The sequence below is a fragment of the Xiphias gladius genome, chromosome 8 (genome assembly GCF_016859285.1).
Source record: "Xiphias gladius isolate SHS-SW01 ecotype Sanya breed wild chromosome 8, ASM1685928v1, whole genome shotgun sequence".
NCBI classification, from domain to species: domain Eukaryota; kingdom Metazoa; phylum Chordata; class Actinopteri; order Istiophoriformes; family Xiphiidae; genus Xiphias; species Xiphias gladius.
This window is the reverse complement of record NC_053407.1, coordinates 29,283,627-29,311,496: the sequence shown is the minus strand read 5'-3', so window position 1 is coordinate 29,311,496 and position 27,870 is coordinate 29,283,627. Positions and strand designations below refer to the sequence as shown.

Below are 27,870 nucleotides of genomic sequence, written 5' to 3'. Positions count from 1 at the left end.
AAACTGACTTTTACATTCTACACAAACTCTCTGTCTGATTTTATGATCAGACCTGATTTCTCACAGTCACCAGGTTTCACGTGTGCATCAAAAACAATCAGTGAGAAAGCAAAACATTTTGATCTACAATAAAAGCGACTTAAGCGAGTTAAGAGAAAGAGTTCTGACTCGGGTCTAGTTGAAGTTTGTTGCTCTGTCTTTACTCACAGGTTCTCCTCAGTGGGCATCTCGTTCTCCGGTGACGACTCTCCAGGTGTTGAACCGCTGTTTCTCCGGCGTAAAGCCTCTCGAGCCCTTCGACGACGCTCCCTCTCCACCTCCTCGGCGTCCTCGATGCTCCTCTGAGCTGTCAGCCTGTGGTGGGGGAGGGGGAGCAGTTTGGTTAATAAAGGGGGGGAAGCTCTCCCTCACTTCCATAGTGACAGATAATCCTATTAGTGGTCAGATTGGAGACAAAAAAGCAAATCCGAAACTACTTGCTAAAATTCTCCGATTGCACAAGAGCAAAATTGAGCCGGAGAGGTTTTCATTGTGCGTCATGTGGATCACTGCGAGTTTTGACCTCTTAGACTCTTTCCCTCCTCCAAGCACTTTGGAACTAGGTGAAGTTGTGCCAGAAACCTTTAATCTGCTTCTACAGGTTGTGGCAAACACGAAAATAAAAGGTACTGAGCACAAGTTAAATTGGTCTTTGCTTGATAACTAAGGCCTCCAGCTATTGATCCTCATTATATGATGAACCTGGCAAGTTTCTCAATTCATCATTTTCATGTGAGGTGACATTTTCAAACAGTTTGTTGTGTGAACGGGCCAAAACCACAAAATACTTAATTTACACGGGTATAAAACAGAGAAAAGCAGCAATGATCATATTTCAGACGTGGGAATCTAGTGAACGTGTTCGCCTTTTTGCTTCGATTCGATTGATCGGTTACCAGTATAGTGTGGATTCACTTTCTGTTGATCGACTAATTGATCGGTCGACCAACTGTTTCAGCGCAAGTGATGATCCTTTCTTCTACAAAATGTAAAGGCGGTCGTGCTTCAGCTCAGTGACACAACTCTACGGAGGAAAACCCTCGTGTGTGCAATTTTTGATGAGTCCCAGAACTGGAGAGACAAAATTGCCAGAAAATCCCCCAAACGTCTGACAACTTCTACATGTGATGAGAGCTTTTCCATTGGGATACTGCTCCCAGCAGATGACTTTTTTCATCAGCGGTGGTTAGGAAGCAATAAATGTTAAATGAGAAACATTCGTCATGCACCAGAGACGACACAGACTCCTGACTCATGGTCGCTGAACAAAGAGTGGCCGAGATCCGGCCAGTAGAACATCTGCCGGACCTCAGAGGGAGAAATGACACCGACTGTTTATCTGCAGGATGAAACACATGTGCTGTTCATCATGACATCACTGTATTTATTACAAACACCGCCGGTCTTTATTTATCCACAGACGAGGAGCCACACATGAACACGTCCCGACTCACTCCGACGCCGAAAGCTTTATCCGCAGTGCCGAACCTCGGCTATGAATGGTGACGTAAAACAGTGTTTCTTGTTCAAATTACACACTGTTACAGGTTTTTTTGTTTATTTTATACTGGACAGATCAGAATCTGCGTCAGGAGAAGGGACATTAGACAATGAGAAGACGACCTGTGGGACGAATAGGAATTTTCGGGATGCTTTAAACATTTTTCAGACATCTGGGCAGTGTTGCCAGATCGGTGGGTAATATTCGTGTTGGGCGGCTTGTGATAATCTGGGGGACGTTTAGTACCATTGGGACGGTTTCTTCTCACCAGATGTTCCAACGCCTGTATTCCAACCCTCCTCCCATCTGAGTGGTACAGTGTGATTGAGACTGACAGGGCTCTGAACCAAATGTCATTTCAGTTTATTACGACTAAGTACTACAACTAGCTTTTCCTGTTCCAATTATTATTCTGTGATCAGTGACTTACATCTGTTCATGGGTCAAAACCTTCAACCTTTAATGTAACATTATCTAAAAGACTTTTATTTATTTAATTATTCTTTGTAAATGTGGTTTGGAGTTCGCCCAATTACATAAAACCCTTTCCAGTCTAGAAACACTGCATCTGGGTTATAGATCACCTCTGAGACCACTGTTGCAACCATGCGGCACAGTAGAAATGTTTTTACGAGAAGTTCCCTGATTTGTTTGCGTGAGGGCACACACGAACCCGAGTTAAGTTGGGGAAAAAGAAGCCTGCCAGCACGAAAACATGGATATAAACGAAGACGCGTAGGTTTCAGGGTAAGATGGTAACCTGTGCTGATCCGGAGCAGGTGAACGTCAGCGGACCGATTAAAACCCTGCAACAGCCCGACTACTGACCAATGAATACTAAAGAGCCGTAGATATTTGTACAGATCAGCGGAAGCGTTTCTCTGATTCCGACTTTCCACGAGTCCGCTCTGGTTTTAAAACGGAGCCTCTGACAAACAGAGGGAGAGTTCACCACAACAAGCGGACGCGGGATTATAGCTGCATTTTAATGGTGCGGGAGATTAAAGGTCCTCCGGTTCCCGACGGGATTCCCGACAGCGCCGGGGCTTTTACGCTCAGAACAACATGAGGAGACTTAGTGGTGGCAGTCGGAGATAAAAACTAAAAACGCTCTGTTGTCTTTTAGTAGGAAAATAATCCACACACTGTTAAATGTTCCCCCAGGTTATAAATGAGATATTATCAGACATGAACTACTTTTCTCCTCCTTCTCTGCTCTGGCAGCAGAAAAAAAGTTATTTATATGAACTTTTTTTGTGTGTTTCTGCAGCTTCTTGTTCTGTTTTGGTTCTGAGATCCTATTATTTACATTTACTCGTCGAATATCACTTCCTGCCGCCGCCGTAACCGAGTTTACCTCCTTTACGACGTCGCGTCTCCTCAACACAGCTGGACAGAGTTGGTCCGGCTGTGCACTGACAGAGCCAGTTAATGTCCAGCTTCGTGATACTGGTCACCCAGGAACGGGCCTATAATGGGCTCAGTGAAGCCAGAAAAGCCCGAGAGAGCCAGACTAAGTTAAACTGGCTTCGTAGTACAGGCTCCTGGTCTCCGAGGGGACTAACAGGTCAATAAGCTCCATGTGGCTGCTCAGGTATTGAGTTACTAAACTCATATTTGGCTTCGGGGTCACTAATAGATCCCTAATGGCTCCCAGCTCCCATCCTTTCCTCCCCCCTTCCCTTTCTTTAACAGGGGGATCAATGTAAGTGGGACTCGCTGTGACCTCTGACCCTCAGCATCATCACGGAAAAAGGGTTTTTATCTTTGTCATCTTCTCGGGCCCAGTTTACCTGCAGCCTCACCTCCCTCCCTGACTCCTCATCCTCCCTGTGCTTTCACCAGAGATTTACGACAGCAGTTAAAACAAGAACGAACTCGAGCTCATCTTTGTTCCCAGTTCTGGCTTGGTTTTTTCCACTTTGGGAGATTCAGGAGCAAAAACCTCTTCGGTGATGGTACAATTCATCACCTCGACTGGTTTGGTTCATCAGTGTCATCTTGACTCAGCTCCTACGCCCCTTCACCGTTCTCCTTTGCTGTAGTTAGTTCTTCAGCTTCTATCATGTCAGGTTTGAACTATTTTTCTCCTTCATCTTTATCATTCTTCAAAGCAAATATTAAAATAAACAGTCTAAATATGGTGATGATTTAAATATGTGACTGAATGAAATCCAGGTTTAATTTCTGCAGCTGGTAAGGGAGGAGGACTCTCTGTGACTCACAAGGGATTAAAGTAACCACTGAAAATGCCAGTTAGAGCTGAAGGTATGATCCATGGGCGCGCTCTAAAACCCGAGCCCGCAGCGCCGGTTCGGGGTTGCGGTGTTCACTCCGTTTCTATTCAGGACACAAAACGGCATTTTCCACTCACACAGACTTGAAAAAGTAAAGGAAATACTTAACATGGCTACGTTCAATATTTTTATGAGAAAAGGGGAGCTCTAAAGTGAGTTTCCGCTCATTGTTTATCTGTTTGTCTGTTCTGGTTCATTCTCTCCGCGCTCATGGCGTCATTTTCAGCCGCAGCAGGCAGATGTTTTCGGGGAAACGGCTGTTAAAAAAATCTCTACCTGCTCAGCAGCAAACAGCTGACACAGACACAGTCAGAGACCAGCTGGTGAACATAGTGGGGCTAAAAAGCCAGATGTTTCCCTCAGGAGCTGGCGGAGACCAAAACCAGAGCTAAAAGAGAGGGAGTACTGGACTTAGATTCATCGGGTGACAAAGACACCAGATCCAGATGAATCATCGTGCTGCTCTGTAACTGCTGGATGTGGAAACAAACAACTTTTTGGTGAAAACATAAAGTTAAAAAGGTGATGATGAAACTTCCCTGTGCTGCCCCCAGGTGGGCAAAAAAAAAAAAAAAAATCAATTACTGCAGGTTGAAAAAACACCTACTTCAAGCAGCTTGTTGTGGCTGAATCCAAATTTAAGTTGACCCTTAAAAGCTGTGAGAAGCTTAAATTGAAGTTCACCACGGCATCCACACATCCATTATCAGACGTCAGAGATTTAACTTATTACCTGCCGCCTCACATGCCACGTGCACTCCACTTTAAAACGGGATTCCCAGCCTTTTTTACACCACGTAACAAATGGGACACTGGCACGTCCAAATGGAGCGCAGCCATTTTCCGGACCAATCGGGATCACTGGAAATGTCTGAGATGGGGACGGTGATTCAGAGGTGTGGAACCACGCAGCTGATAAGCTCTAGACTCGTCAGCATCAGATTCACCTCCTCCTCCATTTTTCTTCCCTCTCTCTCTCCGTCCTTCCTGTGTGGGCAGGCGAGGGCGAGCAGAGAGGAAATGGGTGAAGGGACATAGGTGGAGAGGCCGGCGCACAGCTGGATGTGGGTCAGCCGGGTGTCCCACTGATGTGACCCAGAGAACTCTGATAGAGGCTGGGTGGAGAAAAGGGAAACCTCGGGGCAAACTGTTTGTTTGTAGAGGTGTGGGGAGCAGCAGACAGGATGTGGTCAGTGTGTCAGGACGGTTCATCCGCTGTCAGGCAGGATGGCAGCTCCAGATACGGCCGACTTTCAAAATAAAAGCTTTTCCTGGCACTTGCTGATCTACGTCCATTGATCTGATATAAAAAAAAATCAGTAATTTAATAGTTCTGGTTTGGGGTCAAACGAATCTACAATGCTAACGCCATTTCCCAAACATAAACCAGTGTCTATGAAGAGACAACGTGCAGTGAGAATGTGCGCACCCAATGGTACTTCAGACCAATTTTCTAGGGAAGTGATGAAGCGGACATTAGATGTATGCGAGACATAAAATTTACTAGTAAAACATTGTTAATTTATAGTAATCAGCCAGTAAAATATTATGCATCAGGCCTCAGGTTCTGTTAGATCTGCCGTTTATTTTTGAGTTCCAGCAATTTTTAATTTCTGTCTCAGCAAGCAGGAATGTAACCGTCAAAAGGCTGGTTTACGGATGTTTGCCGACGTGGAAAGGTTTCTGTATTGATAAGGAGAAGATGTGCTGATGGAGTAATGGAAACTCATTTTTACATTAAGCAATAACAAGCTCGCCAGTGTCCTGCTGCAATCAGAGGCGAAAAGAAAGGAAATCATGATGCATCAGAGTCACTGAGGAGTAAATGCACTTTTTGGTCCAAAGTAAACGTATAATGAATTAATTAGCATTTTCTTTTCCAGTTTGGAAATTTGCCTTAAGTAGTGTTCTGGGGAATTCCCATCATCCTCCCACCTACTGTTCCAGAAGAAAAACATGTGAGGGAATGTTTGGAAACATTGCAACATAACATGGAATAAGAAGCAAACAAATTACTGTTCATTTCTATTGTTACTGGCAGCTTCCAAACAAAATGTTAGTCTTGACCTACAACCACCAATGAGCAGGTCCAGGACCTGCGGGAGCCCTGACAGCGGTGTGTAGAAACTGGACCCGGTTGCTGGTTTGTCAGTTTATTCTGTAGAAGCCAAACTGTGCCTCGTCTTCCCTCTCATTACGTCCCCCTCCTGTAATCAGTGCTGTGGGATTCTGTCATACCTGGCACCGGCTCAAGCATCTGATTCAGACTAAATGATGAATCCCCCTCTGAGCGATTTTAAACCGGCAGCTTTACGTTCTCCTTCTCATCCTGTGTTTTATCAAAACCAAATTTTTTTTTTTCCCCGGCTCCTGTCGTCTAACCTTCGCAGCAGGACAGACATCTGCCCCCCCTGCCCGAGACCTTGCTCAAAGCACAGAGCCGGTCTGGACTGTATTGGGGTAATGTTGCCCCTCCAGAAAATAACAACAGTTTCTCTCCCTCAGCGGGAGTCGAGCAGGTTTCTCTGTGCCTAGCAAGACCGAGCACGCTGCTCGCCGAACCTTTCCTCGGGTGACGGCTCAGCCCTGCAGGTCACTGTGAGCGGCGGGAGCTTCATCTTGTCAGAAAGACACGCCTGAGCCCCCAGCTGCCAAACCCACATGAGGGAGCAAACAAGTGCAGGTAAAAGTGAGGAAAGTGGTTCAATTAAATACAGAAACAGATGTGGTTCCTCTGGATCTTTAAAAGGTCTTTAAACGTCGCTTGTTTTCTGAAAGAACTGGATTCTTGGAAGGAATGGATTCAATTTATTTTTTATGTCTTATTACTGAAGCTCTTGCTCACAATGACCGTGACCAATGAACATTTCCACAGTTTTATTGGATGTTAAATTCTCAGCAGTAACGCAGCTTGTGTGGTTGTTGTCCAGATTTTAACTATGAAGAAGAAGACGGAGAAAACCGATCGAGGGCGAACAGAAAAAAGAGGGAAAGAGGTTTGTAAAGTGGAAAAGAGCAACTAAAACGGGCACAGGCAGAAAAAGGAATAAAAAGTAAACCGGGAAAAAAAAGAAAAACACGTAGAAGATGAAGAGAAATAAAAGAGAGGAAGAAAAAAAAATTAAAAGCAGAAAGAACGAAAAGGAAAAGAGAAGGTTCAAAAGAAAAAAGGAACAACAACAACAGGAAAGATACAAAGAAAAATGAAAATAAGCAAAAGAAAAAGAAGAAATAGAAAAAAGAAGAAGAGAACTATGGATGACAAGCAGCCTGTTGGTGATTTCTGATGCATTTACAGCAACATGCATCAATGTGCATTTTAAATCAGCCCTGACTCCTACAGAATGACCTCCGTTACTTTGACTGCAGGTTGAAAATTCATGTTTATTTTCCTCTTTACACACCTGATCACGTACTGGTGTCTTTTCTTCAAACTGATCTGAGACTGATGCTCAGTCCTTGTTTCATTTTTCATATTTGTACTTCTACACCTGTTCAATAGACAAGATCCAACACGCAGGGAAGTCAGACCTGGAGTTGTTGGTAGGTGGATCTTTTTCCCAGCAGTTTCCCTCTGCTTCCAGTCTCTAGGCTAAGCTTCTTTTCTTTGTCTTAGATGATTATAAACTCAATGTCTTTGGGTTCTGGAGTGTTGCATTTTGAAGGCATCACCTTGAGTTTTGGGAAATCTTGAGGAACTTTTTTCACTATTTTTTTTTTTTTTTTTGCCAATGATTCTTCTGCAAATCGAGAGAATGATCAGCACATTAAATCGATAATGAAAATAGCTGATAGTTGCAGTCCTAAACCACATCCTGGGCCTTTCCCTACCCAGGACGCACCGAGGAGAAACTATTATCCATCTTCTCAGACGATTTATTTTAAGAGGAATCCCCAAACGTTGGACTGTTTCTTTAAGTAACAAACAGTTCCGCAGTGTTTTGGAGACACAGCTGGTTGCCAACAGATTTTTATAAGACTTCATAACAGAAAGTGAAGCCTTCAGTTCTGTGATCACCAAAATTAGAAACACCAGAAACATGACACACACATCCACAAACCAGATGAAAGCTCCACCACCTGCCAACAGAGCCTCTAAACCGCACAGTGTCGGTCTCTGTCTGTCTGCACTTGTCCAGGCTTTGACTTTATTGTCCGGCAACATTTCACCACAACGGGAGTGAAGGAGGGAGCCTCTGTGAGGAGGAAAACGGCTGAAAGTATCAAACCCTCATCTGCTCTTTTGTAAGCGCACATGCTGTCATCGGCTGGACGACTCGGTTGAATGACACGATAATAACACGGTTTCCTCTCAGCCTGAACGCCAGCCAGGCTCCCCGGGACAGACGAGGACGGTGGGAAGACGTTTGCGAGATGAAGTCACTGCTGTGTCGAAACAAGTCGGGGCAGCGGAGGACACTGAATCACTCTGACACAACAACAACAAAATTACGCCACTTCCCAGAAAAAACTCGCCGGAGTCACCGGACGAGTTGTGAGGAAGGAGCCGGGGGGGCTCAACCCGCGCAGAGCAGGACGCGTAGAGTCAAACTGCTGCTCGTCTCACACTGGCTCCGGTTTATCACAGCCGCCGCAGCTTCGCCGCCACTGTCCAGCGGTTTGCTGATGTCTCGTTAACCTCGTCACATCACTCCGAAACTCATTCTAAGCAATATTACATTTGGCCCCGTCCCCCATGAGTCTGAGCCCCAAGTCCCCTCCCGAGGGTCTGGGGGGGCACCGCGATTACCCACTGGTTGGGATGGGAAAAGGAAAGAAGGGACGTAGGTAGGGACGACCCGCTGACCTACCCCGTCTTTGCATGGACTCATGAGGCTGCCTGACAGTAGCCAGGCACCTGGGACGGGAGAACTGCTGACCCTGCAGAAGAGTGAGGGGTTTCTGGGAAGGTGGGGGCTTATCTTTCCTGTGAATCATCTTAAATGCATCCCCTTTCCTCCATTATCCCCCTTCTCTCCTTCTTATTTGTTTACTTATTGTTACCTTATTTAATCCTATTTTCTCCACATCTGTAACACATTCACTTAACTTAAATGGATTTCACACACGCACACACACACACACACACACACACACACACACACACACACACACACACACACAGGCTCATTGTCCCATTAAACTGGTAGTTCGGCTTTCTATCCTGATGTTATTTGATTTTTACTTTATTTTAATCGTCTGTCTATTTAGTTTTGTGACTCCATACCTTTGTATGAATCTCTTTTGCACGGCACTTTGGTCACTAACTGGCCGTTTCTACTTTTTACAGAAGTTCCCCTGAAGCTGAACTACCCAGGGCTGTGCTACGGGGCCGTGGCGGGGGCAGATTTCATACCCAACAACGTCCATCAGCAGCGGGGGCTGCGGAGAGAGGTCGTCAGCTTCCATTTATTCTTAAAAGCACCATCTCTCTAGTCTCTGTTCTCTGCATCATGAACCTCTTTCTCTCTGTCTTCTCTTCTTTCTGTCTCTCAAGGTTTGTGAGCAGAGAAGGTGCCTTTTTTTTTTTTTTCCTTTCTTCCTCAGCTGATTCAGTCAAACAAATGAGAGGTCACATACCACAGTAGCTAAACATACAATAGTAGGTTCAAATAAAATGTCAAGTGTAGGATGTACCGAATCACATTGGAAAAGTTTACTAAAATAATAAGTTCACAATCATCACAATGGAAGTAGTAGTAGAGTTTTTCATGTGTGACCGTGATGAGACGTCATATTATATTTCTGGGGGTTTTAGGCCTTTTTCTTTAGTCTGTATGATTTTGCATATTCTTGAGGTTTTACAGGGATGTTGTCCCCGCAGCACTTTGAGATCATACTCAACAGACAAACCATCATGGATTTACTGTAAACTAGACTCGTTACGCACAGTGTGCCGATCCAGGGCACCATTGGCCCAAAGCTTCCAAAGCTCAGCCCAGATCAGACGCAGTCCGGTCCCTGAACACCAGGCCCGACTCTGGCAGCCGTATGGGCCCCAGCGCCGGCTCACATTTGATTCTCCACGGCCAGAACAGAGCCGACTGTGGCGACAGTCGGCCCCACTAACCTGACACCCTGAGTGTCCTGTACAAATGATCAAATATCTGAATCAAAACATAAAACCAACAACAACAAAAACAACTGACACCCCCCTAAAATCCCTGACCTGGACAGAGCTCTATATATTCCTACTTTGCTTTAACAAGTTGGACACTAGCTGTCTGTGTCCCGGACCGGCACGCAGCCAGACACCAGTTGTCCAGGCCAGAAGTCCAACAACCTCCCCTGAGACCTACAGCAGACAGTAATCACCATGTTATGGCTGCGTGTCTGGGAGTCCATGCTCCCCGTGCAGAGCACAAATGGACCACTGATCCCTGAAGTTTTAGTGCCCTGCAGGTTTGTTTGCGCTCAGGGTTTTACTGGAGGACAGAGAGGAAACCTGCAGCCATTTTCAAACACGTCAGATTGATCTGACAAACAGATCAATCTGACAGAATCAGCAAGAAAAACTCAACATCCCACGGGACTACAAACAACTCCGAGATTTCGGATCAAGAGAAGTTTAAAAGACATTGACGAGGACGGAGCAAGTACAGCATCAGACAAGAAAATACCTTCTGGAGGTTGTCCAGTGTGAACCCACTCAAACCAAAACCCAAAAATATGCAGCGAGGGCATCTTTCTCTAATACCAAAGAAAATAAACTTTGTATCTGATTGCATCTTAAGCTCTATTTTGTCTTTAAAATGGCCGAAAATGAGAAGCAGCAGAAAACAAGGGAGCAAAGGTGAAGAGGGTCGGTGACGTGAACGTTTTCCTGAGACCAGAGAAGCTGGGAAAGTATTCACCAAAGTATGCTTGTCCATGTCAGGGTGGATATTTTGGATGTAGTTCCAACATTTGTATTTCATTCCCTCAAATTAACATTTGCTGCCCTCGCATTGCTAAACCTTGCAGTCAGATATCGTAATTTGCCTTCGCCCACCTCCCTTGTGTATACGTGAAGAACTCCAGAACCTTGAAGCTGAGTTTTTATGACTATACTGAACTTAAAGTGGATGGTACCCGTTTGCAGATCTGATAATACGTCCATATGAGTACTTGTACTTCTTATAGCATACAACTACCAGTACTTACTACTACTTCATTTACTCTTTGAAATACACTCAGAATGGCCTCTGACAGATTATAAGAAAATGGGCCCCTGGGCAGAGACAGGTAAAAGCCTCCCCTCCCCTCGTATATAGGACCCACACACTCTTTGTGTTTCTCTATGGTTGTTTTGCATGTCTCTGTGACTTTCAAAAAAGAAATATTAACATTTAACTTCATGAAGAGGGACCCCGCTGACCTCTGGGGCCCCTGGGAGTGTGTAGGCCCGTTCGATACTCCATCCATGAGAACAGCACAGAAAAAAAACCCAGAACAAAACAAACAAACAAAACTGAAGAATCCCACTCAGAGGAAACTCCACCGACTTTCAGTTACCAAGTTCAGTTCTGAAAGTCGTATCTCTCCAATTTTTTCCCGCCGGTGGGTGGGTTTCTGCTATTTTTTTTCCCGCTGTAATCTTCTAGGTCACGTCCACTTTCAGACACGGAAAGAAAAAAGTCCCTGCACTGACAACCACAGTATGACAACATCATGTCTGGCCTCGTCTTTCTGCTTGCGTTCCTCAGTCCAACGCGATCCTGTCATTCTGTCTGTCAGACCGACTCTCGCACCACACGCCACCTCCACATCAACACCACGGCCTCCAGGAATTTTTCCATCACCCACCAGCCGGCGTTACGCCACCGACACCGGGGCCTAGATTCCATCTTCATATGGGCCGAAACTGCATAAAAGTGCTTCACATCAGTGGGGTCTGATTGCTAAAGTCTCTCTCCATCGCTAACCTCAGCATTGTCAGTACTATACACTTCCAACTGATGTTCCTCATTGAGCTGGTCCTTGAATTTTGCCGCAGGGCAAATCACCTCGAGTTCCCCCTTTCAAGTCCACACACTATATTTCAAGATGACGTGTAATTTGCCTTCACTGTTGGAAACTGGTCATGAACATTTCAGCCTTACTTCTGGTGAGAGCCTCTCTCACTGTAATTCATCTCTATGATGGATCTCACCACGGAGCTCAGTGATCTATAGTGAGCCCCGCGGGGAGAAATTGCAAAAAAAAAAAGGTAAGAGCTTAACGCTATTCTGAAAGCTGAGGGTACGAATTCCTAAACTGGGAAATCAACTTTTCGAGGATCGAGGAGTTAGAGGTCTTACAAAATGGACCCAAAGACAGCCAGACCCGACCCGGACAGACCGGAGGATGACTGGACCCGATCCAAAATGCGGTCGACCTGAACAGGCCCGAACAGAGAGGGAACAAAAACACCAGCAGCAACATGACGACTGATCAATTAATCGGAGAGTAGCACTACAATAATAATTACAATAATGACAATAATCATAATGTCCTAAGAATTAATTTAAAGTCATAGAAACTAAAATCATTTGTTTATATGCTTCAAAGTCCTGCACCGGCAATAAAACGTTCTGTCGCCAAACATGGAGACGGATCGAAAAAGACAATGTTCTCTATTTAATATCTGTGATAAAATGAGCTCGGCTTCAGTTCCTTCGTCAGAGCAAAGCTCCAGTGAGTTCTGACGTTCTCAGCTCTTCTTCTTCCCGTCACCTCAAAACACAAACAGTTTTCTCCCTCGGGTCCATTCGGATCCACTCAGACACTGGACACATTAACACAGTGAAACGGTGGTAAAGCAGCACCCTGTTGGACCTGGCTAGACTTAGCAGAATTTGGGACCCGGTCTGGCTCGGGTCCCAGACACACGAAGACCTGTAGGAGGCCTTTCGGCGTTCTGCCTGTTTAGGCCAACGTACGGCCGGTCAGTTTCAACATCACGTCATCACTGAAGTCAATGTTCACTGAGCGAGGTCAAAGAGATAAAAACCTGTCATCTGCTCGCACAGATACGACCCGTGGAAACAGGAAACCCGGCTCTGTTTACTTTCCCTCTGTTCTTTTAATGCAGACAACCTGCGGAGGGAGGGGGAGTTCAGTGCCCCCGTCACTCATCAGCTCACTCCACCACCACCACCCCCCAGAAACATTCCTCAGTGTCTTATCTCCCTGTATCGTAAACACCGTGGAATCCCACCCATGTGTGTGGGACTCAGGGGCCAGAGGTCACATCAGTCAGTTTGTTTTGAAGCAGGTATGCCTCCTGGATGACATCACCGCTGGCGGGGGGCGCTAGTGTTTGTCTCCCAGAAGGAGCTGATTGAAAACAGATCGGCCCTGCTGCGTGCCTGCCTTGAACCGCTGCGATGAACGGCACGCGATCCGATAAGGTGTTTTGGGCTCGAGTCCGCGACAACGCACGACGATGGGTTCGGTCGGTGTCCGAAGCTGCGGCGTGATGGGTCAGCAGGTGCCGCGATACTGCGAAGATGACGGTACGCGGGCCTCTTTTGGGGACATAAGGAAAGATACGGCCAGTGTTGTAGTTTGTTGGCCGGACAAGCTTTTGTTGAGCCCGCTGCAGACAACAACACCGGCGAGGTGACGCGGCCACAACCAGGAATATTTCCAAAACAATGGAACAGTAATACGGTTTTTTGGAAAAGCTCACTGGCCACTTAATCCAAGTATTAGTGTACAGGGCAAACCGGTGTGACCAGGCTCACAGTGAAATCAACAGGTTGGTGGTGCCAGGTAGATAAATGAAGGAAGTGTGACAAACTCTAACAAGCAACAAGGATGTGAATACTCAAACAATCCTCTTTCACTACCTCCCATGCCAGAAAAAGCTGGGTGCCCAAAACAACCTTAAAACTGATGATGCAGATCAGGTGGTATGACTGAAAGCTCCAGAACAGCTACTAAATGCACCGTACAGGGAGATCATTTTGTCAACCGCTGTTTCCGAGGTCAAGAATGAAGTCTGAAACTTAACTTTCAGGCCAACATGGATGAAAGGTCGACAAAAAAGACAAATTTGATCATCTGCAATTTCCATGACAAGTGACCAAACTCCAAAACTGCTTCTAAATGGACCTTGAAATTGTTTTTAATCAAACGCTATAAACCACTGGAATACTACATGTTAACCTGGGAATTTTCAAATTTCAACACAACAAAGAGAAATACAATGAAGCTGAGTGGAATTATTGATGGCTGCAACTAACGATTGTTTAAATGATCCATTAATCTGCTGATTATTTTCTCAATTAATTTTTTTTTTCGTCTCCAAAATGTGAGAAAATACTGAAGACGCCTGTTTTAATTTCCGATTTCCGATTGTCCGACCATCACACCCTCACGTTTAAGAAGCTGGGACCCTCAAACCTTTGCTGCTTTTACTTTTTAAAAAGTAAAAATTATCAAAAAAAATCATTAATCCGTTATCAAACTAGTTGCGGGTTAATTAGCAACTGCTTATTTATTAACGTCAGCGTGTTTGTGAGCAGAATTCAGACTATAAAAACTCCAAAGTCAAAAGAACTCCGTCACTGCAAATCAGCCTGGATAAGACTAAACCCCGGAACAGCTAAAGGCTTAAAAATGCAGAATGAATCACACGGCCTGACAGAGAGGATGACGGACGTAAAACAGTTCAGCAGAGATGCCCCTGTCATGCAGCGCTTTCGGAGTCGGTGTGTGGGGCGAGGTCGGCTCCTCCAGACTGATGCCATCTGCTGAGTGGGCTGAATCAGAGCGCGACGCCGCCTCCTCCAGCTGTTGTCTGCTTCGTGGACGCGCTGCGCTCACTGTGACTCAGAGCTTTACACTGAGCTCACTAATTATGACACGTCCACGGTCGCTGAGACGCTCGCGGGGCAGTAAGTCGCTGCGTCAGTACGGTGGCAAATCCATGCTTCAGCTTTCTATAGGAAAACTCCTGAGTAAGTGGAAAGTCCCCACTTACTCTAACAGGAAGGCTCCTTGCTTTACATTTAAGCCAACAAAAGGCTCAAACACTCGTCAAATGCATGAAGGTATGATGGACAACCAGTTAGGACAACACGGACTAAAGCTTTTTATTATCATATCGTTGTTTATTTCATACTTTTTAATTATTTCTAGCAAGCTGCATTGCTTGAATCTTGGAATAACGAGACTATGCTTCGTTGTACACAAGTATAATGACGACACAGTTGAAGTGAATTGTGTCAAAGTCAACATTTTGACGGTGGAAGTTAGTTTAACTCAGTAACTGCGACAGTAGGACTTGATAAATATGAGCCTAAAACCCTGAACCAGAAAAGGCCGAGCTCAACTGATCTCTCCTCTTCTACGTGAACTAAATCAGAACTTTCAATAAAACCGTTGAACCCTGCTGGACCACCTATACCAAACTAGTCTAGTGGAGACCCCAAAGTTTTCCAAAGATACTAAATCTGTCAGGCAGAATTTTGGGGGGATGTGTCTAAAACTATGCAGCAGAAATATATATTTCCAACGGCTTGAACGGTGCAGCCTCAAAAAATACAAAAAAAACAGTCAAATTATCCGGAGAGATGAAAACTGGAAGTTTGTCTTCCAACAAAATCAATTTTCCATGGCTACATTCGGAACTGAACTCTTCATGGATGGGAAAACTTTTGGACCTGGTCTGAAAGAGATCTACTGAACACCGAACCAAACGGAGGGATGTACATGAATTAATTTTCAAAATAAGAGAGACCCGAGGAAGGTCAGACCAGGATCAGAATGATAAGGCCTGATCCAAAATGAACAGATCCGACAAAAACAACTAAATGTTGTGGCTGAGGCTCGTTTTACCTCCCGGCGACCAACATCTGTTGATCGGGCCACTGTCAGGTTGAAACTGTGCGGCCCGGTCCTGGCATTAATCTCAACGTGCCAACGCAGTGGAAAATGGAGAGACTCGAGTAGAGTATAAATACCTCGAAACTATGCTTAAGTCCAGTACTTGAGTAAATGTACTTTCCGGCACTGGACCTAGACCAGTAGGAGACTGCTCAAGAGAAAACACGGGGGAGAGAAAGAGGAGTGATGTTGTTGGTGCTGTCACATGGATCAGTTAAGTCACCTCACCCACCGCTGTGCGTCACACCAGTTTTGGAGGACAGCAGGTTACGACTGAGCGAGGTCCAACGTATGCTGGCGTCGGCCATGTCTCTCCAAGTCACAGCAAGAATTTATGACCCCGACCGCCGCCTCGAAGACCGCCGAGACTCCCGGCACTACTGTCCGAGTACAGCGGCAGCCGGAGCTGTTACCTCCTCCGTTACAAACCACGGAGGACTCGCACTGACACCTGACCACAGGAAGAAAAAAAACAACAAGAAAACCACATCTTCCCCAAAAGACAGGACGTGCCGCCACGCGTAAGCGCCCAGAAAACAAAAGCCTGTTTCAGGTGAACGTTCACCTCTGTCACTGGTCATCGTCACCACTTCCCCTCTCAGTGAAACGGAGAAGCCTCGGAGGTCCAGCTAGTCCCAAACCTCCGACTTAGTCTGGACCGGAGATGACAACGTCCTCCTTACGTCCTTGATTTGAGTCAAGTTTGTGATTGTGTTTTAAAAAAGGAAAATAATAACGATTACCGAGCAAAATTGTTTCTTAATATTGTTTCTTTGTTATGATTAATTAATGTGAAAGGAGGTAAGTAGATTCAAAACCCCCAAATCCCCCCAAACCGTGCGTGACCCAAAACACCCAGTAATCCCACTGTTCCCATTTAGACAGACGTGTTTACCACAGACACACACACACACACGCACAGTGAAAATATAAAAACACACATACACTTCCCTGAAACATGAGAACAATCCTCTTTATCCTCATTTGGAGTCTTTCTCCAAAAACTCCCATCTTTACTGATTCTCCTCTGAGCCAAAAAAGATTAAAACATCTTTACCTATTGCCCAACCAACCTGAATCAGTGTGTGTGTGTTGTGTTTAAATATTAACCTCAGCTGCTTCTTTCTCTCAGACAGAAACCAGCAGCAGAGAGAGATCGACCACATACCTCATCAGGTTTTGTAGACCCTGTTTGCTGGAGTTTCTCCTGAGCAGACCGTTGGACATGTTGGCCTCTTTTCTTCTTCTTCTGCTTCCAATTCTTCTTCTTCTTCTTCTTCTTCTTCTCGTCTCCCCTCTGGCAGAAACAAAACAGATCACACCGGCCACTCAGAGCAAATTTTCTCTCCTCTTCTTTTTCAGTTTAAGTTTCCACCTCGAGCCTGAATGCAGCTTTCCGTCCTGCAGCTGTGCCGAAGCTCCGAGCTCGGATTATGTGTGTGAGAGCAGGGTGTGTGTTATACTGTTAAAGGCTCTTCTAGTGGTTTCACACACACACACACACACACACACACACACGCGAACACACAGACACACTTTCCTTTTGCTGTATATCACACCCACAGCTTTCTCCCCTGCAATGCTTGTTGGGAATGTCAGCGGAGCTCAGAGTGACTCCCTCCTCTGTCTCTTGGAGGCTGGGTTTTAGTCATTTACCCCCCCCCCTCCCAACACACACACACACACACACACACACACACACACCTCTCACCCCCCTCCCTCTGTCCTACATGTGGTTTTCATTGAAGAGCTCAGAGCAGCAGCGGGGCCCAACATCTCTGTCTACTCTCTCTCTTTTTTTTCCTTCCTCACCGCCTCTCTCCGCCGTCATGTGGTCTTCTCTGAGGGGGCATGAAAGACGACTCCCCCCCCCAAAACAAGAAAAAAATCCACTACTGAATCATCCCCATCCCCTCCCCAACAATTCAGTCTCCCCCCGATTGCCAAAGCAGCAGATTAGCAGAAAACAACAGGGGGAAAACAAAGTGAGGGAGCGTGTTTCTTATCTCCACCTAATACAGGCGCAGAAGAACAGAAGCTCTTCACTGAAGTAAAAGTAAAAATAATATCACAATTTAAAAATACTCTGATAAAAGCGAGAGTCCTGCATTCGAAGTTTACTTTATTGTAATACTGGCAGCAAAATGTATTTAAGGATCTGAAGCAGAAGTAATGACAGTGAAGACAAGAAGATTTTTGCTTACATCTGTCACTAAGCCAGGACCTGGATAGCCTAGCTTAGCATAAGGACTGGAGGGGCGGGGGGGGGGGGCAGCTAGCCTGGCTCTGTCCAAAGTCCAAAAAAGAGACCGTCCTCCCAAGAAAAAAAACAAACTGCATCGGTCGTTCCAGCAAGTTCCCGGAAAACCACATAATGTCACGATCAAGTGACAAAGACCTCGAGCAGCTGTGATGAAATAAATCAGGTGACGTTATGATAGAGAGACAAAGTCTGCAGAAGGAGGAGGTCAACAAAATGTTGGACATTTTGACCAGAGGCCGCTGTTTGTTTCCAGTTTCCTAACAACAGCCATAACTCAACCGAGTGGTTATCACTGTAACCATGACAACAAACCTCCAGTCATCTTAGCGGAGTAATGATTTTGACCCAGACCGCATTGTTTCACTTTGACTACTTACTTCAATCCTTAAACCGAACCAAACCTTAACCATAGTGGTGTAAAATCAGAAAACTGAGTTTTGATGACGTCCTCTCGATGGAGGTGTCGGATCAGAAAGTGCCTATTTGTGTTGTTCCAGAGGGTAGTGAGAATGGAAGAGTTCAACGTTTTGTTGTTTAATTTGGAGGAGTTGCCGCAGAGTACAAAGTACTACGTACTACTAAGTACTCAGCGTTCTTACAAGCACAGCAATGGGCCAAAACATTCCGACCACTCGAACAGTCGGTTCCCGTCACCGAGTCGGACGTGGGAGAACCGGGCGGGCGTAAAGACCTGAGTGACTTTGACAGGGGCCAAGTCGTTACGGACAGAAGACTGGGTCGCAGCATCTCCTGAGAGCGGCCGGGTGGGTGCTCCCAGTCAGCAGTGGAGACCGGCCGACGGGTGTCCGAGGAAGGACAGACCACGAGCTGGCGACAGGGTGTTGGGGGGGCGCGGAACTAGTCCGATCCGCAGCAGCTCCACCTCGGCGCCATGAAACTGGTGCAGAGGACACAACTAGACCATGTAATTAAAAGAGCGGGAATCAAACCTCCAATGATGCAAAACCATGTAAAAAACATGTCGGAAAGATTTCTGGTTTCGTCATGTATTAATGTGAGGAAGGTTCCAGCCTCCTCGTCGTTCCATTCAGATCCGTTCTGTATTTCACTGGAAGCACGTCACAACCTTCATTACATCAGCATCTATTCAACAAGTCTTTTCATTGCACTTTATCGCATTTTGTTTTTAATCGATGCACCAACTTCTCCACCTCAGCCAAGTCTTAGAAGCTGTCTTCTGTGATATTTCGACATTTTCTTTTTTTCTTTTTCCCGTGCTCCCACTCAGGGTTTTTTTTTTATACACAAAATTAAAAAGGGCATAAAAACAGGTGAGAGGAGACGCAGAGAGAAACCGGTCCTAAATTCCCGACACCTAACTCTGAAGGTGGTTTCTGACTCTGGGAACTTTACACACCACCTGTGATTTTCCAGCTCGGTTGAATTCGTTGCCGAACCGTTTGCTGAGCGCTCGCAGGTCATGAAACCCTCCCCCCTGCCCTTCTTCACATTTCGACAAACAAACTGTGCGTCTTTGTCTTCGCCCGTCCCCCCTCCCCTCCCGAAACCCTCACACTCACATATTCAACACACCGCTGTTACTACGGTAACCCACTCAAGTAAGTCTTGCTTGGTGGCATGTCAGACAAAAGGGCACTCCGGGAAGTGAATTCGTAGCGCGGACGCCCCCCCCCCGCCCCATGCTCAAGCTCAAGCTCATAAAACAGAGCTGCCGTTTCCAACGAACACAGGCCGACCTGAACACAACCTCGACCCCTCGAACCCTCAGACCCTCTTAAAACAAACAGAGCCAGGAGAGTGAAAGGCTGGACGGCGTGCAATGACTGTTTCCCCCGAAAAACAAATCCGATTTCCAGTGATCCCGACGACGGGAGACGAAGCCCACCCGCTCGGCTGCCAGGTGAAAAACCCGACGCTGCAAACTGGACTGTAGAAGTGAAGAAAAACAATACCTGTGTGTTGAGCGCTCTTGACCTCATGTAAGAAGGGAATCTGCGGTACACTTAAAGGTCCATTTACTGACCCTTATGGGAGCTCTCACCTGAGACGGCTCCATATCCTGAATGAAGAACCCTGAGATGCTGTTGAAAGCCTCAAGAAGACAGTGTAAAAACATGTGGCAATAGGGAGCCAAAGGCACTGCATCTAAAGAAGACACATGCAAGTGGAGAAATGTCCCGCATGTAGGGCAGCCCCCCTAAACGTACATTACTCGAATCATCGGCCGGGAAACTCCCCGGGTCACCTTTCATTTTTTTTCAGTGCGTTATCGTGCTCACGGTAACACGGGGTAACAGCGAGGCAGGCTCTCAACAAATCCTGACTAGATAAAGCGAGGGAGATGAAAACACAAGAGCAGCGTGGTTCCTTTCAGCTCCAGGGCCGAAGGTCCGCCAAGTCGGCTCAACTGCTTCTAAGCCAGACAACCTCCGCTTGCTGCCGTCCGGTGTGACCGGCCAACGTCACTGTCAGCAAGCAGGACGGGATTGTGCGACTGAACGTCGACCAGGACCCATCGCAGATGATGGACAAAGGCATTAAAGCGTCTTACAGCTAAAACATGAGAGTGCTACAGACGTTTGGTGAAGTATTGCATCCGGGTGGAGGCCCTGAATAGTGTAACTCTCTACTGCGCGGACCGTGAGATGTGGTCAGCTACTGAACATCTGTCGCAGTGTATATTTACAATAAGATAAACTCCAATACCCTGCAGCAGCTCCCTCTGTTTGTTTTCACTCGTATACTTTAAATTTGTATTGAGTTTGGTGAGATATGTGCTCGCAAGGAGCCAAACATCCACCGAGGCAGCGCCGTTGTACAATGTCGCCTGTCCGATGAAAGCGTGAACTTTAACATCATATTTCAACAGTTTTATAGAAAAGGAATCGTAGCTTCCGCCTAAAAGGCGTCGGAGCCACCGGTAAAACCAAAACCAACCAACCAAAGCGCCGCTGAGATCAGACCCTTGTCCCCGAGGATCCCCACAGAGTTCTCACATCGAGGAAAACGTAGCATTTAAAGCTCTTCTTCTGAATAAAAACAGCCACATCTTAAAAAATAAATAAAAAACATAAACCTCATGACAGCTGTAGGACAGAAATGACAACAGGATGGGCTGATATGAATCCACATCACCAAGCCGCTGACTGCTGGTCAACATCGTATTTACTAGCTGCGATTGAATTTCATATTCATTCCTTCGTCTGACGCCAGAAACTGAAGTCTGAGCGAGAGCACCGAGAGCAACGATGGCGTGAATTCTACAATTCCACATTAAAACACCACGTAGGTGAAATCAGAGAACGGAGGTTTGACCAGCTGTCTCCCTCCTTCCCTTCGCTTCCGCATGAATCGCATAAATATCAACTACAAATTGATTTTAAGTCAGTTTCCAATAAATACAGGCATTTGTACACATTTCACATTTCACAGACACAAACTGCTGCGGCAAGAAGTACTCAGCGCTCGTGACGGACACCGGCGGACACACACATCGGCAGGATGTCTGGAGCTGGATCCTGTGTAAACCGGCTGTCGCGAAGCTACATTACCAGCCTGCGAAGGTATATCTGACTGCTGCTGTTAAGAGTCCAGCTACTTAGTCAGCTCAGTCTGGATTACAGCAGAGCTTAGTGCAAGAAGATGAGGCATTCACAAGCTGCAGTGTGGCGTTCACTGCCCCCGTCCGAGTGTTTCCCAACGTGACGCGGCGGATTTCCACCTCACTCTCAATCAGGGAGCCTGTTCCCTCCGCTCATGTGCTGGTGTTGGACTGCAGGCCGATGAAGGTCTGTGGTCAAGGCCGCGGACGAACTCTCCCTGTGGCGGAGAAACACGCTGGTCCGCTTTTAAACCGTCCCGACCTCTGCGCCTCTCGTTTCACGGCCGGACCAGGCTGAAGTCTTGCGGTTTCTCTAGATGTAAGAGCTTCTCGGCTGAATGAAATAACTGACATGTTTTACACAAGTTTAGCATTAATGTGACTCTGAGGGCTCAGCTGTTGAAAGCAGTACCAGCGTCTGCAGAGGATATAATCGGGTATGATTCATGCTAAGGTTCAGTGCAATCGCTCAAATGAAAAAGCTTGAATTAATGCTAGCCGGGCTGATAATTCTTGTGCGGTCGTGAAAGCATCTCAGAGGAATGAGAATGTCCACTGTCACACATTTCTTTGGTGTTCAGCTGTCTGCTGATTCACACCCCTTCTCTGTTCCCTCTTCACACAGCTGCTCACGGTGGTTGATCATGAGAAACCTTTACACGCTTAAGAAGTGCTTCAAGGCATTTCTCTGGATGATTTCATACTTATGTGCAAAAAACTCTCGAGATAAAAAAAACCAGCGCTTTCGGGAACAAGTCATATTTTTGAGAAAAATTCGTAATATGTTATGAGAATAAAGTTAATAATAATAATTTCAAGAAAAAGCCATAATTTACAGTTTTATGAGAAAGACTCCTTATTTCAAGATAAAGATGTAATGTCAGTATATATATATATAAAATACGTGAATATACACGTACGGCAGAATGAGAAAAAAACCTTTAAAACCTTTAGTGTCTAATGCATAAAGTCATAAGAGACCTGAGTAAATAAAAGTGTTAAAATATGGTGCAAGATGAGCAGGATAGCTGCATATACACGGTGTATGCATACTTAAATACGTGCAGTGTGGGCATAAAGACCTATCGGGTCTTGAAATCTTTCTTTCTCGTAAAGTTGACTAAAATTGTGACTTTATTCTCAAAACGTATGCTAATTCAGCACCTTCTAGCACTTTCAGTGCTAGAATCCGAGGGCACTGTCCTGGCTCCGCAGCTCGGTCGCCGCCGCGGACTCAACCACCCTCACGCGGAGAGACAATCGGCTGCGCTCTTATCTCCAGCCTCCCGGCTGGAGAGCAAACACCTCCATCCATCAGCGGGGGAACAACGCTCTCGGCCTGTTGGTTCACCTTCAGCTGAAAGCAAACGGCCCGAGCTGCTGTTTGGCTTCCTGCGGCTGGACACTATCTGCTGATGCCAGGCGTGGATGGAAAAACCCATCAGTCTGCTGCTGCTTAAGATTTAAGAGGTGAAGCGCCTCTTTCTAACCAAATTAGTATCAGAGGCACTTTTCACCGCTGCACTTAGAAAGCCTTTGTAGATTTGACCACACAGTGAAATCCAGATTTCCGGGGAGAGGACAGCAACCGGCACTTTTCACTTTTTTATTACGCCTCTTGTTTTGTGATACTGATAACGAGTAGCTTGTCCTCCAAGGCCTCAGTCAGGCTCAAATGAACCAACCTGTATGCCGTTGATTTCTTATTACTTTCTGCTAATTCATACTTTTTACTCCGCTACATTTATTTAACAGCTCTAGCTGCTTTGCGCTATAACACACGTCAACGTAATCTTTGACATCACAATCCTGAATTTAGGTTTTCTAGGTTGTAAGAAAAACCAGTTTGGCGGCTTTGGTTCAAGCAGGATTAGAGCTAAAGGTCCCTCCAGAAAAAAACAGCCGCTCCTTCCTCGCTCACTCAGGGCGGGGGACAGGTCAGAGCGAGGAGCGCTGTTGATCCATTAGAGCGCCGATCCTCCCCGCCGGCTCGGGGAGCGCTAACCCTGCCTCCCACTCAGGGCTCGACAGCCAGAGATCTCCTCGCCTGGCACCGAAAGCAAAACAGCACAGAGCTCTGAGGGATGAATTCACACTCTGGCACTCGGTCACAAGTTGACTGGAGGCAGGACTTAGCCAGTCAGCGGGAGCTTTGGAACTGACGTCAGAAACCTTTTGTTGACTTAATGACAGTGAGCTTATCTAGTTGGGTTTGCCAGCTACAGCAGGCTAATTGTCTTAAACGGATCTGAACAGGTCGTCCAAATTAAACGGCAGAATACGCTGTTTTTTAGCTGCCCTTCAGAGCGGCACGTTTTCTGATCGGACGCCCCCGTCGGCAAGACAGCAGCAGCCGAGCGGAGCCGAGTGGAGCTGAGTCAACCGGTTTGTGCGGGCTTTTGTAGTCCTCGACAACATTAGCATACAGCTACGGTAAGAGCAGAGGGACAAACATGTATCAGCACCCTGCCAGTGGCCCCCCCAAGCCATCCAGCCCACAACATGACGTGCATATCAGTACGAAGATGATCATCTGTTTAACAACTGTAGATTTAATGTTGTTACAATGCACTGATATTAAATTAAATAGCCGGAAAGCTGAAGCTGGTACTATGATAACTGGCAGCCACGAGTTCTCATGTAATCAGCTGGTTATTAAACAGTCTCTGGTGTAGAGATTTTGATATTTATTGCTTTTTTCCTCTGCTTTAATACGTTTGAAAACTTAACATAAAACATATTTACTGTGAAAATTTCTGGGGTTTTTTTTAAATGTGGTGAAATGTGATTAAAAACCCACAATAAATGAACAACCAAAGAATTACGCTTTAAGTTTCGTAGCAGATAAAAGCTGAGTAGGACGGAGCAGGCCAAAGCTTTGTTATGTCAGACCTTAGCGTGTGAGGATGTGGCTACTTCCTGGAGGTTCATTCGCTCATTTTTTCGCAGCACTAGTTTTCCTACTTATCCAGTGAAATCCCTCAACATCTACTGGATGGGTCAGCACGAACTTTCGTCCACACATTCAAGGTTCCCAGAGGACGAGCTGTAAACACTTTGGGGATCCCCGGACTTTAGAATCCCGGTTACGTGTTGTAAGCGTAATATTCGGGTTTTAGAGACCCGATTGAGCTCTTCTCCCCATTTTTGGAAAACCCGGATATGCCAGTTGGAGCACTCTGATAGAAAGGGAGATACCGTGTCATGTAAACACCTGATCCAGGTCTCTGTTCGTTGACCGTTATGCGCGAGGATGGGTCGTCTACTCAAGTTACGTTCTAGTTAATCAGTCAAATTTGATGGGAAGCGATGGAATGATGATAAAACTGGTGAAATAAAGTGGAATTTTGACTGTCGTTAATGCATTCGCTCCCCATTTACTGTCACAACCCTCGAGACTTCAGCGAGCGCATAAACGCTAAGTGGGAATCGAACCCCCGACCCCGGCCGGACTCAGTGCCTTGCCCCCGGCGACTGAGCAGCGGAGCGGGCCTATTAAAACAGCCGCGGCGCCTCATTGTGCAGCTGTGAGTATCTGTGGAGGGAGTCGGTTTCAGATTCTTCGGATGTTTAAAACGTGGGAAACGAGTTTGAGGGAAGCTGACGAGCGGAAAGTTGATCCCAGGACAAAGATCCGAGGCTGAAGATGACGGAGTGAGTCTCTGATGCTGGATGAAGCCTCCGTCTACTGTAAACAGCGTGTGTGTGTGTGTGCGCGTGTGTGTGTGCGCGTGTGTGTGTGCGTAATGCTCCACCAGCCTGCAAACAATGACACAAACTTGTGTTTTATGCCGCTGATGCCCCCGAGGGCTTTTACTTGAGAACATGATCACCTTGTTTTTTTGCTTGTGGCGGTAAATAGAGACGAGTTACCATGCCAACGCAGATCTGCTGACAGCCGGCTCACAATGAAACCTCTCTGAGAAAGTGCAGTTTTTTCTTTAAAGCCCGGCGTGTCCTGCTGAATGTACAGCAGGCTGTGGCTTGAAAAGCCTCTGTATTTTGTAGATACTACTGATGACGTGCGGGAAACTGGGTTTTTGTTATTTAAATGCCACCGTGGTGTTTGGCAGGTCACTGTCACCGTCCACCGTGAGGAAAATGACAGAGGAGGCAGACTGAGTCAGGACAACGGAGATAACTAACACTGTAAATACGTTAAGACGGGGTCGCGGTCAACTGGCCTGGGGTCAGATCCGGCCTGTGAGACGTGAGGCATGTTTAAACTTTTTTTTTTTTTTTTTAATCCATTTCGATTTTGCCTCAGTCTTGTACTTTAGAGTAATCGTGTAATTTTCTAACAAGGGGCTGCAAATAAGGAGCATATAAAAATGGCCTTTTTTATCTCACATTTAACAGAGCAGCTCCTCTGCACATGAGATTTACGAGTCCTGGCTTTGGATTTGGATGAGCGGCTAGAACGTCGTGGCTAATGACGAAATATTCCGCCGTAATGCCAACATTACATCCACAGACCTGGCCTTTGTGATGACGACAGCGCTAGCCTACCTCCTTCTAAACAGCCGGCCTGCCTGTTGTTCCAGGATTCTTGTCTCATTTTCAGTGTCGCCCTGTGATAAAGCTGGTCACCGGCAGACATTAGCGTTACCGAGACGCGACATGCTGCTTATCAGTGCCAGCGGGTCAGACAAATGTGTCCACTGCTGAGGAGGAGACGCTGGAAGATAAAAGTTTTATTCATCAGGAGGCGACGATGTGCGATTCCACAGATGCTTTTACATCATTTAAGGCTAAGAACATCATTAAACATAATTAATGTAGGTTAACATTCCATTTAATTCATTTAAAAGTAGTATTAGTTCATGTCTATTCCTCCGTCTCTCACATTATTGTTTGGTTTTTATTTGTTGTAGTTTAGTCTTGTTTCCACAGTGGAAAAATTATTTTTCTTCATAGTTCAACAGGGTTTTAGCTGGTAACCTAAAATACATTTTCAGCAAAGTAGTATCAGTTGCTAAACTGAACACTTAGCTAACGTGAAATGTAAACTCTAAATTTAAGGATTAACCTGAATCGAAGAGTTTTGGTCTCTTATCTGTACCATCGTGTAACTGCTGAAATGTTGGGTTGACCTTTGCTTATCAAGACCTGATGTTTTTTTTTATTATGGAAGAAACTAAGCTTTGCCTTATTTCATCTTATTTCATTACATCTTCAATCAGTTCTAGGCAGTTTGTGTTTGTGTCTGTCTGTGCAATCTTTTATATTACCTCTGTTACAAGACTTGACTGAAACCCATAAATACTTTAGCTTTGGTAGGTTTTATACGTGGCGAAAACTCACTTTATACGTTTTCTAAAACTCGAGCTTCGTATCCAGATGTGTTGGTTAATTTAATGAGCTGGAGGAAGTTTTGAAAGGCTTGAACGCACTCTTTTCTCAGCAGGGCTCCTGCGTTTAGGCTCAGATCCCTCACAGGAACCGGTTACAACGATTCACCAACCTTGAGCGTATCTGTGGAGGAGCCTCCTCCTCTCGGAGCCTCTGAACATTGCAATCATCTCCCACCAGCTCCGGGTTTGAGGCATGGCAACGGACGGCTGGTTACGGTGAAGTTTGGAGCTAAAGCTTTTCAGAGTTTTCAGCGCAGGTTTCAGCAGCCGAGGTTGGGCACCGGGCTCCAGCCTCACCAGGATCCACACTGAACAAGGCGCCGATGTGAGCAGGACGATTGAACACAGGTGTGGAGCGCTGATGGAGGGTAACAACACACCTGGCCCAGAATTCAACCCTCCTCACAACACACTGTAAAAACAATTCTACTTTTTCTGTTTGATAAAGCTTCTCCCTCTGAATATGAAATGCTGAATTAAACAGCATCCGCGTGACCTGTTGCCATCGTCCGTACTTTGTTTGTTCAGTCCAGCAAAACCTAAAAAGCATCACAGAGAAATTATGTGTCCAAATACTTCTATCAGAAAATATTTTTGATGTTTTTTTTTCTGTCCTCGTTACATAATAATACATTTATTTGGTACAGAACCTTTCGCAGGAATAAAATACGACATAAAAAATAACAAAGGCAGTAAAAACATGCAACAACAAAAATGTAAGCCACGAGATAAAAGTAAAAGAAAACACTATAAAAACACCCAGTAAAAAAGAAGAACACCGAGGAACAAGCACAAGACGTCTCGACATGTAAAATGATGTATAATCACGAAACGTTTGGTTGCCAAACCCGTTGCCAGATCTGACTGATGCCAGGTCGCCCAATCAGAGCATCAGTGCAGTACGCAACACCAGCAACAGACATCACCGGGCCTCAGAGCCTCCGCTCTGTTCTGTGGTTGAATACCAGAGCGAGACGGAA

At 45.9% G+C, this 27,870-nt stretch overlaps 1 protein-coding gene across 5 annotated transcripts in view; it reads right to left on the bottom strand.

Annotated features, from left to right (window-relative positions):
• The window catches only part of lsp1a (lymphocyte specific protein 1 a), a 56,875-nt gene extending 29,642 nt beyond the window's left edge, over window positions 1-27,233 (bottom strand). For 2 of the 5 annotated variants that reach the window (XM_040133009.1, XM_040133011.1), the window contains exons 1-2: window positions 16,859-17,295; window positions 208-354 (exon numbers count right to left, since the gene is read on the bottom strand). In XM_040133009.1, the coding sequence (XP_039988943.1) occupies window positions 208-354; window positions 16,859-16,917 (206 nt within the window). In that variant the 5' untranslated portion in view covers window positions 16,918-17,295. Of the gene's footprint in view, window positions 1-207; window positions 355-15,922; window positions 16,000-16,255; window positions 16,830-16,858; window positions 17,296-27,000 lie in introns of those variants that run through there. The other 3 variants (XM_040133010.1, XM_040133013.1, XM_040133012.1) reach the window with 3 other exon arrangements.
• Window positions 27,234-27,870: the final 637 nt, after the last annotated feature.